The 15,704-nt window shown below is 41.3% G+C and overlaps 1 protein-coding gene across 2 annotated transcripts; it reads left to right on the top strand.

Moving 5' to 3' along the window:
• Positions 1–2,667: 2,667 nt before the first annotated feature.
• Positions 2,668–13,455, top strand: spdl1 (spindle apparatus coiled-coil protein 1). Of its 2 annotated transcripts, none has more exons than XM_033632739.2 (14): positions 2,668–2,779; positions 3,526–3,687; positions 5,460–5,636; positions 6,308–6,502; positions 7,281–7,430; positions 8,336–8,434; positions 8,713–8,823; positions 8,918–9,058; positions 9,430–9,536; positions 10,075–10,195; positions 11,751–11,817; positions 11,933–12,124; positions 12,662–12,731; positions 13,078–13,455. In XM_033632739.2, the coding sequence occupies exons 2-14, from the start codon at positions 3,526–3,528 to the stop codon at positions 13,223–13,225; spliced, it is 1,740 nt and encodes a 579-aa protein (XP_033488630.1). In that variant the 5' UTR covers positions 2,668–2,779; the 3' UTR covers positions 13,226–13,455. The 2 variants fall into 2 exon arrangements, with proteins under 2 accessions (XP_033488630.1, XP_033488629.1); XM_033632738.2 differs by having other exon boundaries at positions 11,933–12,139.
• Positions 13,456–15,704: the final 2,249 nt, after the last annotated feature.

Here is a 15,704-nt window from a genome sequence, read left to right as displayed (position 1 = left end):
TGGGACTTGGCTAAATACAGCCTCACTCGTTGTGAGCATGGCTGTATAGACACTCTGTCTTTTTAAGTTTTTCTGATAGGATGCTTTTATATTTTTAGTGGGATAATGCATTTTGTGTTTTAATTGGGGGTAGACTTTTATTGTAATCACTTTGTACTGTTTAAAATAAAGACATTATACAAACAGCTTTGGCAGTATTTGTTTTATACAATATAAATGTCTTGCATATACAAGTATATTGAAACATGTTTTCCTTATGAGATGGGCTTCATAAATATGGCATACAAACAAATCATGGATTTGGAGATGTGTAGTCTGAAAACTCAAGACTAATGCTAATGAAGTGAGAATGTGCTGCCTTTTGATCAGCTCTTTGGAGACTGTTCAAGTGTAGTGTTAGATTTAATGGTGGTAGGTAAAATCCATAAAAGTCAGGACATATTATATATTAAATTTCTTTGCAATTGTTTGGGGGGGGGGGGGGCGGGGGGGGGGGGGGGGAGGATCCATAACGTTCTACCATCTTGAAAATACATCCACCAGCAAGGGACATATAGCACTACCAGGGAATAGCCCCGCCTTCTGCGTTTTCGTTGAGAGCCATGCCAGCGCTGCGTGACTGAGAAGCCGAAGGAGAGGAGCAAGAGGCGCTTTGCTACTACCCCGGCACTACTGCAGCATAACAAAGTCCCACTCTTTGAGCATAATGCAGGATCATGCATATGCAGCATCACGGGAGACGAAATCCTCGTCGCCAAGAAAGCGCAAAAGGGAATCAAAAAGGCAACCAGACCGGCAAATTAAAAAAACAACGGTCAACATCGGGGTAGCCTTTCCCAGGTGGAAAGAGCTGCTGAAGGAGAAAGGTTTTAAAAGGGACGCTGTGATTGGCCTGCTGGCCCGCCTGTCATTTTTTTCCCAACAGGCAGGCCAGGCTGCTGTCAGCAGCGCAGTGATGTGAGGAGAGGGATGAGGTGTGTGAGGTTGAGCCACTTGTCAGTTGTCAAAGGACAAGACGTGATTGGTTTGTTTCAATTTACATCCGCCCCAACAGTCCTACGTTGTAAACACAGCCAGCATGATGAGAAGGGGGTTTGTCAACTCGCGTCAAGTGTGTCTGTGTAGGAGCCTGAATGAATACTCCATGAAGTATCGGATGACATGGTTTCATCAATGTTAACATAGCTTTTTGGTACACAGCAGCTACCGTTGTTGCAATACGTGTTTGAAAGAGTGAGGTGCTAGAGTGCGCTATCTGTTGGAATGCAATGTTCGAATTCAGCGTTAGATGGGAGAAATTCCTACACACTGTGGCTTTAATTTCAAATCCCAGTATGAAGAGTAAAATCCAGATCACCACTCAAAATGTATTATTTAAATACCTGTGTTAAATAATGTAGTTTTACAACATAAAGAGACAGAGTGAAGCAGAAGTTAAGCAATAGCAGAGAAAAAAACGTTTTCTTTATGGATGAATAGTATCAACAATTCTCACTCTCAAGATGTGAGTGTTACTGGATATGTAATAGTTTTTGATTGTGCAGAGTATTTTGTAGCCCTAAGGGAAGGTGGGTCTTCCCTTGCCTGCAACAGTCGCATTAGCCTTGACAGGCATTTTGAGAGAGGTTCTTCAGTTGGTTTCCTCATACATATGTGTTGTACCTTGTTTCCCTCTCTCAGAGTTGTTGAACATTGGTTGTATTCATAACCTTTATTTTTTAGTGGTACTCTGTTTGTCTCTTTTTTTTTCAGTTTCATTGTATTTTTCTTACCACAAATTAATGTAAACTAGATCAAAACCAATGCCAATCTCTCTGAGATCAATTATTAAAGTAGACATTCTGTACTGTAAAGTCTCTCTTAGGCTGAGACAACTTTGCATTGAAATTGACTTTTGAGACAATAAATGTAGCCTTGTGGCAGAATTATTTGACACTTTTTCTTAAAGCGTGTTTCCCTAATCCAATAAGAAGAAATCATAATTTCAAGGAATTTGATGTTAGGAAAAGACATATTTCATTTCCACTTCCTCCTGAGGTACATGAGGTGAACTTCAAAATTTTGAATATGATTTATGAAATTTAATTTGTACGTGAATAACCGTGCATTTTAGGAAAGGGAAATTAAAAGTCAGTGCATTCCTTGTGGAGTGATATGTAGTGCTGGCTACAGTCCAGGGAGACTGAGTTGTCCCCCTTAACAGCAAAGACAGTCAAATTTGGTATTTTTGTTGGAAACAAGGACGTTGACTGTGTTCTGAATATTGTTTTGTTACTGGGAAAGTTTTTCATGTATAAATTGCAGATACTTTGAGACAAAACCCAGTTTGAAACATTGGAAGGATGAGTTAAAACTCTTGACTAGATCACTGAAACTTGGAAAGCTTATAAGTTGTTTACATTGCTAGTAAATGCTTAAGTTAATTTGAGACAGCCCTGTTTTTTGTCTTATTAGTATGTATTTTTTTTGTTCTATTTCTGTCATTTGTATCTGTTCTTATATTTGTTTGCTCATACTGAGGCAGAAGCTATTTGATGAATGTGCCTTGTTTGTCTGTACTTATAAAGTTCAATAAACAATATAAAAATATAAATTAAAAAAAAAATAATGTAAGCTAAAACCTGTTTTACACACTGCGGTACGATAGGTGGCGGTATGGACCTTAAAGCTGCTACAATGATTGGAGAAGAAGAAAAAGAGGCCGACTGTGGTGTCGCGATAATTTACGGGAGCTGGATTCAAACGGTGGCGGTTTGACAGAAGACTGATCAGTGACAAGGTAACTAACTGTGCTCATATGTTATTCTTGTCCGTATATTGTTCATTTGTCCATACATATTCAAATAAATGTTATAAAGAGTTACTTAGTCGCCTGCTTCAAGGAAGTCTGTCGGTGAATTGCTTTTTATCTGATGAAAAACAAGCTGGGAACGTAGTTCAAGCGCCATTGTTGTCAAAATGGTTAACATTAGCTACAACGTTACCTTTAATTAGCATTACGTTAACGTCCGTTAGCTAAGCTACGTATTTTTGTAAAACATAAACCCTCCGTTATCGCAGCGGCAGTTGGCGACCACTTAACGTTGTGGTTTAGTTACTTAACTGCTTCAGTTACGGTGCTGATACCGTGTCACTCCTGTGACGTTTTCAAACGTTGCAGGGACCCTCTTACCTCTATGGGAAACACCGTTGGCTAGCTACACAACAACATAAAGCAAGTGTAAATGGATTTGCCTCAGCATTGGTGTGATGCATAAGGGAGTATAGACAAACACAGGAACCCACCCACCACCATCAGAGATGAATCTTTAACTTAGCTGCACCTTTACCACAAGAATACCATCTGATCTGTAAAACATAAAAGACATAGACAATAGAAACACTTTAAACATTGATCTACAAATCCATGAAAGTCCATATTATCTTGAATGTGTGTGATATAAGCTGGGTTGCTGGCTCTCTGAGAGCACAGTGCTGGAAGCAAAAATAAGGTTTTACAACATTCCCACCCCCTAATGTTCCCAGATGGCAGCAGAGGAGGAAATCCAGCGTCTGAGGAGCCAGCTGAGGGAGAAGGAGGAGCAGGTCCATCAGGCTGCCCAAGCTGGCTTGGATCTCCTAAACCAGCAGATGGAACTGCAGAACAGACTGGATGAACAGAGGGTGGAGATGACTAACGCATTAGAGGTATGACACTGCACTTTATAGAGAGTGAATTTACACAAATCCCTACAAACGTGTTCTCTCTTACTGTGGCAAGTGGAATCAAGCCATGCATTGTTTTTTTATGCTCTGCCACCTCACTCCAACAGTCAAACAAAAATTAAGGGGTGTGTATATATATATATATATTTTTAAGAAACAACATTACTGCACCTCTTTATTAAACATAAACAAGCAGTATGCATAAGACATAAGAACAAACTGATTAAAGTAGGAGATTACTAAAAATTCTACCTTACTTTAGCTGGAACCTAGCAAAGAATGGTGATGTATTGTGCTTCATGAATGCATCCCTTTCAAACAGCATAGAGCAGGGGTGTCAAAGTGGGCCGGACCAGCAAAACCATTGCATAATAACAACACCTCCAATTGTTCCCTTTGTTTTAGTGTACAACAGTACAAGTACATTCTGAAAACTTTTAATTTACAAAACAGATGATGAACAGCCTATGATGTCTGAAGCAAAATAAGTGCAATTTCAGTGTTATGTCTCAGTTTGTGCACATTCAGTCAATCTGCTACTCACTGACATTACAGGTGCATATTTCTATCCATTTCCACTCCTGTGTAGTAATGCAGGTATTTCCACACCAAACTAAAGTGGAAGCTATTGATGAAGCAGGTTAAGTTATCTCCTGCCCAACAAATTATATACAAATGTAAAGTTTTGGCAGTGCCTTAGCAATATGGCTCCACCAATACTGTTTTAAGATAGAAGTCTGATACTGATTTTTTTTTTGTACTGAAGCAGCTACTTGACAGTATTTTGCAATGTTCAATATCTTTAGATGTGACCACAACAGGTGCTCATTGTTATTTCAGAGAGCTGTATTCTGGTCAGGGTAAAAAGCCTCTGAAGCAGCATTTTACATGACGAACAATACTCAGTGTTTAATTTGCTCCTGAAACCTGACACCTCTTAGCCTTCACAAGTGCATCAATTTATGTTTAGTTTCCAACTTTTGAAAGTTATTTGAATTCATAAATATCAGAAACTCAAAAGATCCAGACATATACCAGTGCGCACTTTTGCAACTGGTTGCTTTCAGTGGAAATATTGGAACTGCCCTTCAACATAAAAATTGGTGTGGTACTTTATCGATACACTAATACCTTGGCAAATATATATATATATATATATATATTTTTTTTTTTTTTTTTTTGGAGCACTCCCCTGATCAAGGGGACACACACACACGCACAGTGTGTGCTGATCCTGTACACTTCCCACCCCCTGTCAACTACTGCCACATACAGAACCTATCTCTGTTGGAAACACTGAGAATATAGAACATTATATTGTTTGTAGAGCAGTAACAACATTGTTTACAACAGCAAAGCCCCTGGAAACAAATCTAAAATGTAATAAAATGAATAACATTCTCTGCTCTTTGCTCTGTGTGTAGTGGTGGTGGAGGAGAGAAAGACAGAGGAGAGGCTCCATGCTGACAATAAATTACACCAAAACCATATTTTCTGCTCTGCTAGTCTCACTCATTGGTTTCTTCAAGTACCAATAAAAGACTCAACCTTAAAATGACCTGGTTCTTTAATGATTTAGAACTGGCTACTTTGCACTGGTGTGCCCAAATATTTTTTCACTTTCACATATGCTAATTTTCACTTCAAAATGCTTGCACTGCGAGCCCTGGGAAGCTTTTTACAGTGACGTCTGTGGATTATTCTCAATAGTTTCAAACTGTACAGCTGTCTTATGCGTCGTGTGTGTGTCACAGGCACTCGAGCAAGACAAGTACTCCCTTCAGAAGGAAGTGGAGTTAAAGACTCGGATGTTTGAGTCACTGCAGTCGGACTACGACTGTGTGAAGAACCAGCAGAGACAGCAGCTTGAGGAACAACAAGCACATCTGGAGAGGAGCCACAGCACAGCGCTCAGTGCGCTCAACAACAAGGTACAGCAAGCTGAGGTCTGCTTGTCTGGGCTTAAACAAAAACAAATCCCACATAAAAGGTCTTTTTTTACAGCAGACATTTTGACGTGTCATAGTAGGAAAAGCACAGGTGTTACTGATAACATTAACAATGTCAAACTGTAACTCTCACTAAAATACAGAATTGGAGACATTTGGTCAGATACTGAGTTGGTGACACTAATCTTGAGTGTCCACCTTGCATCTGTGCTGATTGTATATATCTTTTGTGCTGCCAGGTTGAAGATGTGTATTAAGCATCCACGTTTTAGAATTTGTATCTTCTTTGCAGCAACATCCATATTTGAAGGATTGTCAACTGACATGGCTGCATATGAGTTTGGACAGACATGGATATAAACTGTAGCTGCAACTTGACTGGTTTCTGGAGGCATACAACCATGATGCGGTTATCCTAGTTAATATTAAAGGTTGTCTTGTTGGAGATTGTTAAAAAACATATTTTTGCTTGTATTTTTCACAGAATGATCATCTAAACAGTATTTGTTTTTGTTATCGCTGTAGAAATGAGCACTGCTGCTGAAAGAGGGTTAGGGTTAGAATCTAGCAAATTGTGTGCGATCAGTAACTCTTAAAACAATATCAGGTTCCACACAGTAACAGTTCATGTGTCTTCCTGCATGTTGTCTCAGATGCTGAGGTTGCAGTCGTCTCTGGAGGAATCCCAGCTGAATGAGAAACAACTGAAACACAAACTTGAGGTGCAAACTGAGACTCTGAACAATAAGATGGAGGAGCTGCGAGCTCTGAATGAACACACACAGAGCTCCATGACATCTGAGATGATGGAGGTGCAGATGAAGATCATGGAGCTGGAGAACTGTAAGGTGAGGGGAAGCAGAGCTACGACCAGGCTTGTCTGGTGTTGATCTGTTTATTTTCATTGGCACAGTAAATGTTAGTCAACTACAGGCTTCCACCTAAAGAGACAGGTCACTCCCAAATCAAAAATCCATATTTTTCTTTACTTAATGATCCGTCTAGATTGTTTTGGCTTGAGTTGCAGAGTGTTGGAGATACTGGCTGTAGCTCGCTGGTGCTTGCTCACCTAGCACCACTAAGCTCGCTGACGTTACAGCTCAGCTGAAGAGGACGCCATTAATGTTTACATCTTATGCAGGCTTGTGCATGAGCACAAGCCTCGAGTCCATAAGTATATGCATGCTTCCTTCTGCATGGTGATAGGGTTTGCAGGTTTAATTCTGTAAAAAGAAATAGTTCCGACATGAAACTGCTCACAACAAGGTCTGTGGATTATCTTGAGTAGCTGGGTCATGATTTCTGTAAAGAGACATTGCTGTTGAGTTTTGTGTGGTGCTTTGAGCACCACAAGCTGAGTGCCATCTAGTTCCATTATATTGAAGAGAAGGCAAACATCTCTACGGCTGGTATCTCCAACACTCAGCAACTCACACCAAAACAATCTAGACTGATCAACAGCACTACAGGTAAGAGGAAAAATGTGTATTTTTAATTTTGGGGTGAACTGTCCCTTTAAACTTTCTGTAATCTGCCATTGCTTCCTTCCATGCCAGCATATTCCACATCCTCCTCTATCAGGTGGAGTTGTGTTAATAAGTCGGGCGAATGGTTTTTGTCTACCAGGTGGAGCTGGAGCAGACACTGCAGGAATTTCAGTACAGAGAGCAACAGCTGGAGCTGACCAACAGCAGCCTGCAGCGCCACCTGGAGCGAATCACAGAGGAGAAGGAGGAGCGAGAGAAAGAGGCTGTTTCCCTGTTTAATGCATTAGAGGTAAACACACCACCATTTAACTCCACTTGTACAGTTAATAGCTGCAATAAGTAGATATAACCACCATGTTAATTCATCTCTGGTCATTGTTGTGGTTGCATGTGCACTAATATGTATTTATTCAGTGGGTGTTATCAGCACAGGTCATTGAAAGCTAGTTCCAAAATTGATTGGACTGAAACTGCCAATGTTCAATACTTGTCTCATGCTATAAAGTGATGTTAAAGGGGAACACCACCTAAATTAAGAATTCCAGTATGTTATTTCCACACCCTAGGAAAGTTCAATCAATATTTGTGAACATGAGCTTCTCTATCTGAAAGCAGTAAGTCTCAAACTTGTGATGTCATCAAGTATAAAGTCTGCAGCTGCTCCACAGACAATGAATGGGAGCCTGATTTTGTGGACCCACAGAATGTTTGTTTTCTTTTTATACCCAAATGAGCTTTTAAAGACAGTTAGATGTTCACTGCTGGAAGCTGATTCATTTAGACGTCCAGAAATTATTTTGTGTTACTTTTGGTTTCAGTCTGACTGGTAGAATTATTTAGAATACATGCCTGTGGATATTCTCATTTATCCAGGTCATAGTTATCTCAAGGCAATTGAACTGAACACAGCTGGACTTAGTTTTGTCTTAGGAGACGTTTTACCTCTTATCCAAGAGGCTTCATCAGTTCACACTTGTCTGACTAGGCTGGAACTAGTCTTGAGTTCGATTCAATTGCCTTGAGATATTTAGAATACAAGAATGCGCTGCTGTGTGAAATGATCTCCTTTTATCTGACTGTAAGCTGCTTACTGTTAGTGCATGATAACGCACTGTCTGTGCAGCTCTTTGTCCCTTTGTCTCTGTGTCTCTGTATACTAATGCTGTATGTCATTGTGTCTCTCTGTCTCCACAGAAATCTCGTGAGGCAAACCGTGACCTCCAGGTCGAATTGGACCAGGTTCTACAGCAGGCCCAGGATCCCAACAGCAAAGGGAACTCTCTGTTTGCTGAGGTAAAAACCAAACTGAGCTACAAACACCACAGAAAATGAACAGCAAGAGAGGCTCTGTCTTTGATGAAGTAGAAAACTAAACAGCTTAAATTAACTTGTGTTAAACTGTTCCACCCAATCTAAAAATCTCTAAATTGCCAATAATTCTCTGTAGCTCCAGCTTTATACAGTTCAGAACATTGTTATACCCCCTAAATATTTGGTGTACAAGGTAAACTAGTTTTAGGGTTCAAATGGAGCAAAAATCAGCATCTAAATGTTTCCTTTTTGTCATGCAGTTGGAGGATAAGCGTGCTGAGATGGAGAGACAGCTCATCAGCATGAAGGTCCAGTACATGTCACTGCAGAAACAAAACGCATTCAGCAAACAGCAGCTGCAGCGCATGAAGGTACTGTGTGTGTTGTGGACAGCATTTGGACTAAAGCGTCAGCTATAAACATTAACTTGAACATTGACAGCATGAATACGGATGTGTTATGTAGGTCCAGATAGCCACTCTGATGCAGCTTCAGGGTTCCAGGGCTGATCCTGCTCAGCTGGAGAGGCTCCAGTCCATGCTGTCAGAGAAGAACGGAGAGATCCAAAATCTAATGACTAAACTGCAGAGACTGGAGAAGATGGAGGTGAGTGCTTAAAACCTGCAAGTCTAATATTAGAGGGACCCCTGTGTACAAGACAGTCTTGTCCCTCTAATATTTATAGGGGGGAAACACCAAAAATGTCACGATGATAAAACAAATTCTGTTGCATAGAATCTATTGTCCAAATCCTGGAGGATGTATTAACATGTGAGGATACAGATTATCATGGCACTGTGGCACACTAGATTAACACCATGGCTGTAGATGTGTCCAACAGAACATGACATGAAATGTATGAGACTTTGATCAGTGATTAATTAGATTTTCCTGTGGCTCAAGATGGAGTGACATTAAGTGTGGAAAAACAGATTTATCAACATGGAAATGTAATGTCTCTGTCTCTGTCTGTGTAGATGATGTTGAAGTCTCAGCCAGCTAATCCTGCTCCAGCTGAAAGCGGTGACGGCCAAGATGAAACTTACTACACTGACCTGCTTAAAATGAAGCTCAACAACACTGTGTGAGTTTAACTGTATTTATGGTTTCACTGCAATGTTGCAGAAATCCCATTTAGAGCTGCCAAAACCATATTATGCTTTAAGAATCTGTAGTCTGGTAAATTTGCATTTAATTTTTTCATAAATTGTCACAAAGAAGAGGACAGCAGAGACAACACTTAAGACTACTAGCCAAGTACATAAATAAACAGAGAGGAGATGTGAAGCTGGCTATCATACAGCATTGGAATAAAGTTCAGTAAAAGCCAGTTGTTTCCCCCCATGAACATTCATTAGGAGACAAACATCAGTCAGATCTCTGATCCCTCATGAGCCAGTGTTGTGTGTAGCTTTGCAGCTGTGGTGTAGAAATTGTAAGTAACAAATATATTGAGTTGCTAATTTGGTTCACAAATTCAATCTTGTGATTTTGCAAAGGAGAACAGTCTGATTGGATTATAGAAACATTTGCAGTTCAAAGAAATGTATCTTGGATTCACAATTGTATTTTTTTGTCTGTGTTGTGTGTGTGGTCTTTGGTTTGTGTGGCTGTGTCGTCAGTAAGGATGCAGAGCGTCTGGGTGATGAGCTTTCCCTGCAGAGGATGAAATCTTTGTCAGAGAGCCAGAGAGCTTTAGAGCTGGAGAGGAAACTCTTCTCATCTGAACGGCTGCTCAAACAGGTACCAGCTCTAATGTGGTGTTTCCCTCAGTCATGCAGAAATACATCACCACCAGTCAAAATAGGATTTCGAATATAGAACAAATGGTGAAAAATGTTGTGTTTTATTGCTATTAAAACTAGTAAACTGCAAAGTGACAGCACAGACGTGTTGTGAACTGTGTCTTTCAAGTGGTGAAATACTTTTTTAATACTTCAAAAGGACAAAGTGAAAACAGATTTGTAGATTTTTTTCTGCAATTATATTAAAAAGTAAAAACTGAAATATCTATGGATGCAATTATAAAAATTTGAGACAAGACCAATGTTTAAAATAACAGTTTGGCCAAAAGCTGATATCAACGTTTTTGATGGTGTGGTTTTTTTTGTTTGTTTGTTTGTTTTTTTGTTATTTATTCCCCCTTTTGTGTAAGGGAAACAAAGAAATCTTCAATACAAGAAAATAACTTAACTGTTTTAAAGTAATTTGGCTGCTCAGTACACTACCTTTGAATGAGCACAAATTCAGTCAGAAATTTATGAAACGCACAAAAAACTATATTAAAAAAATAAAAAATACATGCTTTAAAGGCCTTTTTTACTATATATAAAAAAATATAATTCCTTGTCTAATACCTATTTTATATTGCTATGAAAACATCAACAAATTTCTGCTACAGCTATATTTATTCAAGTTTTTCACCAAATATGCATTTTACAAAATTACATTTGATAACCTCATAATAATGTTATAATTTGACTAAGCCCAACACTCATTTTTACTGAATAGAGCGTAAACGCGTCATAATGTAACTAAATGCATCCTCCGTGAACTAGCTCTCCTCCTGCCAGTGTCAGCACAGATTTGTTCTTCAGCGTAGAATTATTAGAGAAACAACAGGGTGTGTCCCCGGATGCCTCAGTAGTGAGTTTAGTGTGTTCTTTTGTCCATAAGGTGTCCCAGAAAGGATCTCTGGATCTCTATTTATCGCAAGCATGTTTTCTATTGTCCCCAGGATGGCGGGATGCCATTAGTCCTGAACCCTGCCATTTAGCCTGCACAAAATTCATGTAATGCAACAGAAAAACATTGACCACTGCCATCAGTAAATGTCGTCTAATTTGCCAATAGGCGAATGGCAGTCATCAAGTAGAATATCAGCCAATACAGGTGTTTGTAAGATAAATCAGTGTATCCCTAGAAATATCACATTGTCATATGTATTGAGGCTCTTTTTAGTTGAAGCACATTTGGCAGCAATTACAGCCTCAAGTCTTCTTCAGTACAACGTGACAAGCTTTGGAAGCCTGGATTTGGGGATTTTCTTTATGTTTTCACTTTGTTATTTTGGGGTATTGTGTGTAGGTTGATGAGGGAAAAATGAATTAAAACAAATTTAGCATTAGGCTGCAACTTAAAATGTGACAGAAGTGAAGAGGTCTGAATACTTTCTGAATGCACTGTATATAGATGAAATGTACAGTGTTCTAATGTTCCAAAGCACAACAACTGAAAAAGGTCAGAGTTACAAACACAGTTTTAGTGTTTCATTGTACATTTCTGTTCCCTGCTACAGACTCAGAGTGACAAGATCAGACTGCAGCTCCGAGTAGAGGAGCTCCAACACAAATATGAACCAAAAGGTAAATACTATATGATAACACCAAACCCATATCTGCACATTGCTTGTGTCACTGGTGTCAAAGATAGAAATCTGAGGACTGTAACATTGTGGCGTCTTGCAATATTTGTCTCTAGAGGCAAAAAAGAATCTGATCCAGAAGCGAAAGAAAGAGAAGCTTCCTGTTGACATCATACCCTCCTCTGAGGACACCAAGCTTGACAAGGGAGAGCAGCTTGTTGCTGTGGAGATGGATGTCACAAATACTAAGGCTGCAGAACCTGAAGCGGATACTTCACGTACAGCTGAGGCACTGAGCTCCACACAAGGTGTGTGCGTTGGAGGTCAGTAACTTTGCGGGCTGACAGGGTGAAAATGTGAATTAAAATTGAGCTTGGTTACATAACATAAGCAAGACCATAAACTGTATACAAAGATGGACGATGAATCTCCATTTACGCTCACTGTAAATAAGTGAAGCTAAAATATGCCAGATACGGTCACTGCCATCATGCTCTGGTGACGTCATTTGGAGCCAGGGTCTGTGCAGCAGCGATCTCCGCTGTTTCAAGACTCCCACCCATACACCCGTCTGACCAGTCGGGAGCAGCACTACTGAATGCGGGCCCACCAATTGGCTCACACAACCAGCATGTTATTTTATAACATTTAATTACTAATTAAAATCAAACTCATCAGAAAAACGAACATTTGAACAAAGAGTGGTGTGACTGAAAGACTATCTTAAATGAACAGTCTATGAGCAAGACACACAACATCAGCAAGGGTGAGGCAAAGTTTTGAGTGCTTATGTTTTGTGATGTGGTGACACCAGTAATCACTGTCTTTTTGTGTTATGGGTTCAGAGCCTGAGCCACGGCCTGCCAAGTGTGTGAAGATCAGTGCAGATGAGCCTGTTGTGATTCCCAACCCCAGGTCAGTATGTCGAGGAGGCTACACACCCTGCCCAAAGGTTGACACCCACAAACGTCCCGACCACAGCAAACTAAGAAAGTACAGGCAGGGCAGAGTCTCTGCAGATAATTACACTAGAGGTCAAACTCTACAGGGAACATGTGTTTGATTGCTTAGACATTTATTGCTGACAGCAAAATTTCCAAAGAATCAACACAACTCTGAAAGTTTTTCTATTACGTGAAAAGACATCTTCAGTGTGCAAAAAGCAAAAAAAAAAACTACTTGGTGGGGAAATACTGCGGATCTTGACTGAGGGTATTAAAGGGAACAGTGATACTAAGTGGTTATTTGATTTTGCCCTCAGCTCTCCTGTGACTGACTGCAAAGAGAAGGTGACAGAGGAGAACCAGCAGCAGAACAAGAGAGAGGAAAGAAGAAAGAAACAAAGAACAGTGGAGATGATGCACGTCAGCTCTCACAGTAGCATGGAGAACGAATGTGCTCAGCAGTAGCACTCACCTCAATGTGTGCTGGCAAACATTTAGATGCATATATTGTCATGAACTGGCTCACGGGTTGGACAAGAGGGAGAACACAAAATACATGTCTGTATGCTGCTATGATGTCTGTCATTCACATATTTCTGTTTTTACCAACTCCCTGTAGTGTTTTCTGCTGACCTCACTATTTGTTCTATACTGTCAGTACATTTTAATCATATATTAAAACATTTAGCAACATACAGTATGCTGTGTTCAGTTTCTCAAAATATAGGTATAGGTATATAGTATTCACAAGAAGTATAAAATGTATATAGTGGTATGTGTAGTAATTTTGCAGAGCGATGAGTGTGGATTAGGAGGGGATTACTTACTTAGCCCGCTGAATGAAAGGCACCCATCACTCTCCATCTGGTCCTGTAGTCTTCCATCCTTCTCATCTGGTCCTGTAATCCTCCACCCTTCTCATCTGGTCCTGTAGTCCCCCACCCTTCTCATCTGGTCCTGTAGTCCCCCATCCTTCTCATCTGGTCCTGAAGTCCTCCATCCTTCTCATCTGGTCCTGTAGTCCCCCACCCTTCTCATCTGGTCCTGTAGTCCCCCATCCTTCTCATCTGGTGCTACAGTCCTCCACCCTTCTCATCTGGTCCTGTAGTCCTCCGTCTTTCTCATCTGGTCCTGAAGTCCTCCATCCTTCTCATCTGGTCCTATAGTCCTCCATCCTTCTCATCTGGTCCTGTAGTCCCCCATCCTTCTCATCTGGTGCTACAGTCCTCCACCCTTCTCATCTGGTGCTACAATCCTCCACCCTTCTCATCTGGTACTGTAGTCCTCCACAATTCAGGGTCCTGTAGTCCTCCATCTTTCTCATCTGGCCCTGAAGTCCTCCATCCTTCTCATCTGGTCCTGAAGTCCTCCATCCTTCTCATCTGGTCCTGAAGTCCTCCATCCTTCTCATCTGGTCCTGTAATCCTCCACCCTTCTCATCTGGTCCTGTAGTCCCCCATCCTTCTCATCTGGTGCTACAGTCCTCCACCCTTCTCATCTGGTCCTGTAGTCCCCCATCCTTCTCATCTGGTGCTACAGTCCTCCACCCTTCTCATCTGGTCCTGTAGTCCCCCATCCTTCTCATCTGGTGCTACAGTCCCCCACCCTTCTCATCTGGTCCTGTAGTCCCCCATCCTTCTCATCTGGTGCTACAGTCCTCCACCCTTCTCATCTGGTCCTGTAGTCCTCCACAATTCAGGGTCCTGTAGTCCTCCATCTTTCTCATCTGGTCCTGAAGTCCTCCATCCTTCTCATCTGGCCCTGAAGTCCTCCATCCTTCTCATCTGGTCCTGTAGTCCCCCATCCTTCTCATCTGGTGCTACAGTCCTCCACCCTTCTCATCTGGTACTGTAGTCCTCCACAATTCAGGGTCCTGTAGTCCTCCACCTTTCTCATCTGGTCCTGAAGTCCTCCATCCTTCTCATCTGGTCCTATAGTCCTCTATCCTTCTCATCTGGTCCTGAAGTCATCTATCCTTCTCATCTGGTCCTGTAGTCCTCCACCCTTCTCATCTGGCCCTGTAGTCCTCCATCTTTCTCATTTGGTCCTGTAGTCCTCCATCCCTCTCATCTGGTCCTGTAGTCCTCCATCTTTCTCATTTGGTCCTGTAGTCCTCCATCCCTCTCATCTGGTCCTGTAGTCCTCCATCCTTCTCATCTGGCCCTGTAGTCCTCCATCCTTCTCATCTGGTCCTGTAGTCCTCCACCCTTCTCGTCTGATCCTGTAGTCATCTATCCTTCTCATCTGGTCCTGTGGTCCTCCATCCTTCTCATCTGGTCCTGTAGTCCTCCATCCTTCTCATCCATCCTTCTCATCTGGTCCTGTCTTGGTCTTCCACGATGAGGCTACTTGTGTGTGGGGGGTCTGTTACACCTATCAATAACTAAGTAAAAGAGACTTGGAGACTTTTCTTTATGTCAGCAATTATTACTTTCCCTCTCTTTGTTATTGACACCTACACCTGAAAACACATGACAGCGACACAGTGAGCCAAAGAGACGATGTGGTTTTATTATACTGCTCAGTGAGATAAATACTTGTAGGAGACTTGTGTTAAAGTTGTCATTAAGTACTGACTTACCTGTGTCCGGTACAGCCACCTATACTTTATAAAGAAAAACAGATAACAGTATAGCACGCATTATCTGTTACCTTACTGCTGGTACATTGGTCCAGCATCATCAACTATTATTCAAAGGTGCAAGATGCTACAGAGGGCTGTGTTACCATCGCCAGACAGGAAGGCTGCCTGGGGCGTCATCAGTCCTGCCAGACACAAAGGTTTCCCAATCAGTCAGTCGCTGTCATTGGGCCACCTCGGGACTCAAAGGGACTTGGTCAATATCTTCTCTTTGCGGAGGAGCTGAGGCCTGAAGTGGAGGGTCTTGGGTCTTCATCGCTGCCCTCAGAAGTCTTCCTCTGCCTCTTCACACTTACCTGCTGT

Source organism: Epinephelus lanceolatus, chromosome 7 (genome assembly GCF_041903045.1).
Source record: "Epinephelus lanceolatus isolate andai-2023 chromosome 7, ASM4190304v1, whole genome shotgun sequence".
Taxonomy (NCBI): domain Eukaryota; kingdom Metazoa; phylum Chordata; class Actinopteri; order Perciformes; family Serranidae; genus Epinephelus; species Epinephelus lanceolatus.
Note: the sequence above shows the minus strand (reverse complement) of the source record. Positions and strands in the feature narration are given on the sequence as shown.

Coding starts and splice junctions, on each gene's coding strand:
- spdl1 (XM_033632738.2), top strand. CDS start 3,526: ATGGCAGCAGAGGAGGAAATCCAGCGTCTGAGGAGCCAGCTGAGGGAG. Junction 5,637..6,307: donor TCAGTGCGCTCAACAACAAG/GTACAGCAAGCT, acceptor ATGTTGTCTCAG/ATGCTGAGGTTGCAGTCGTC. Junction 8,824..8,917: donor AGCAGCTGCAGCGCATGAAG/GTACTGTGTGTG, acceptor TGTGTTATGTAG/GTCCAGATAGCCACTCTGAT.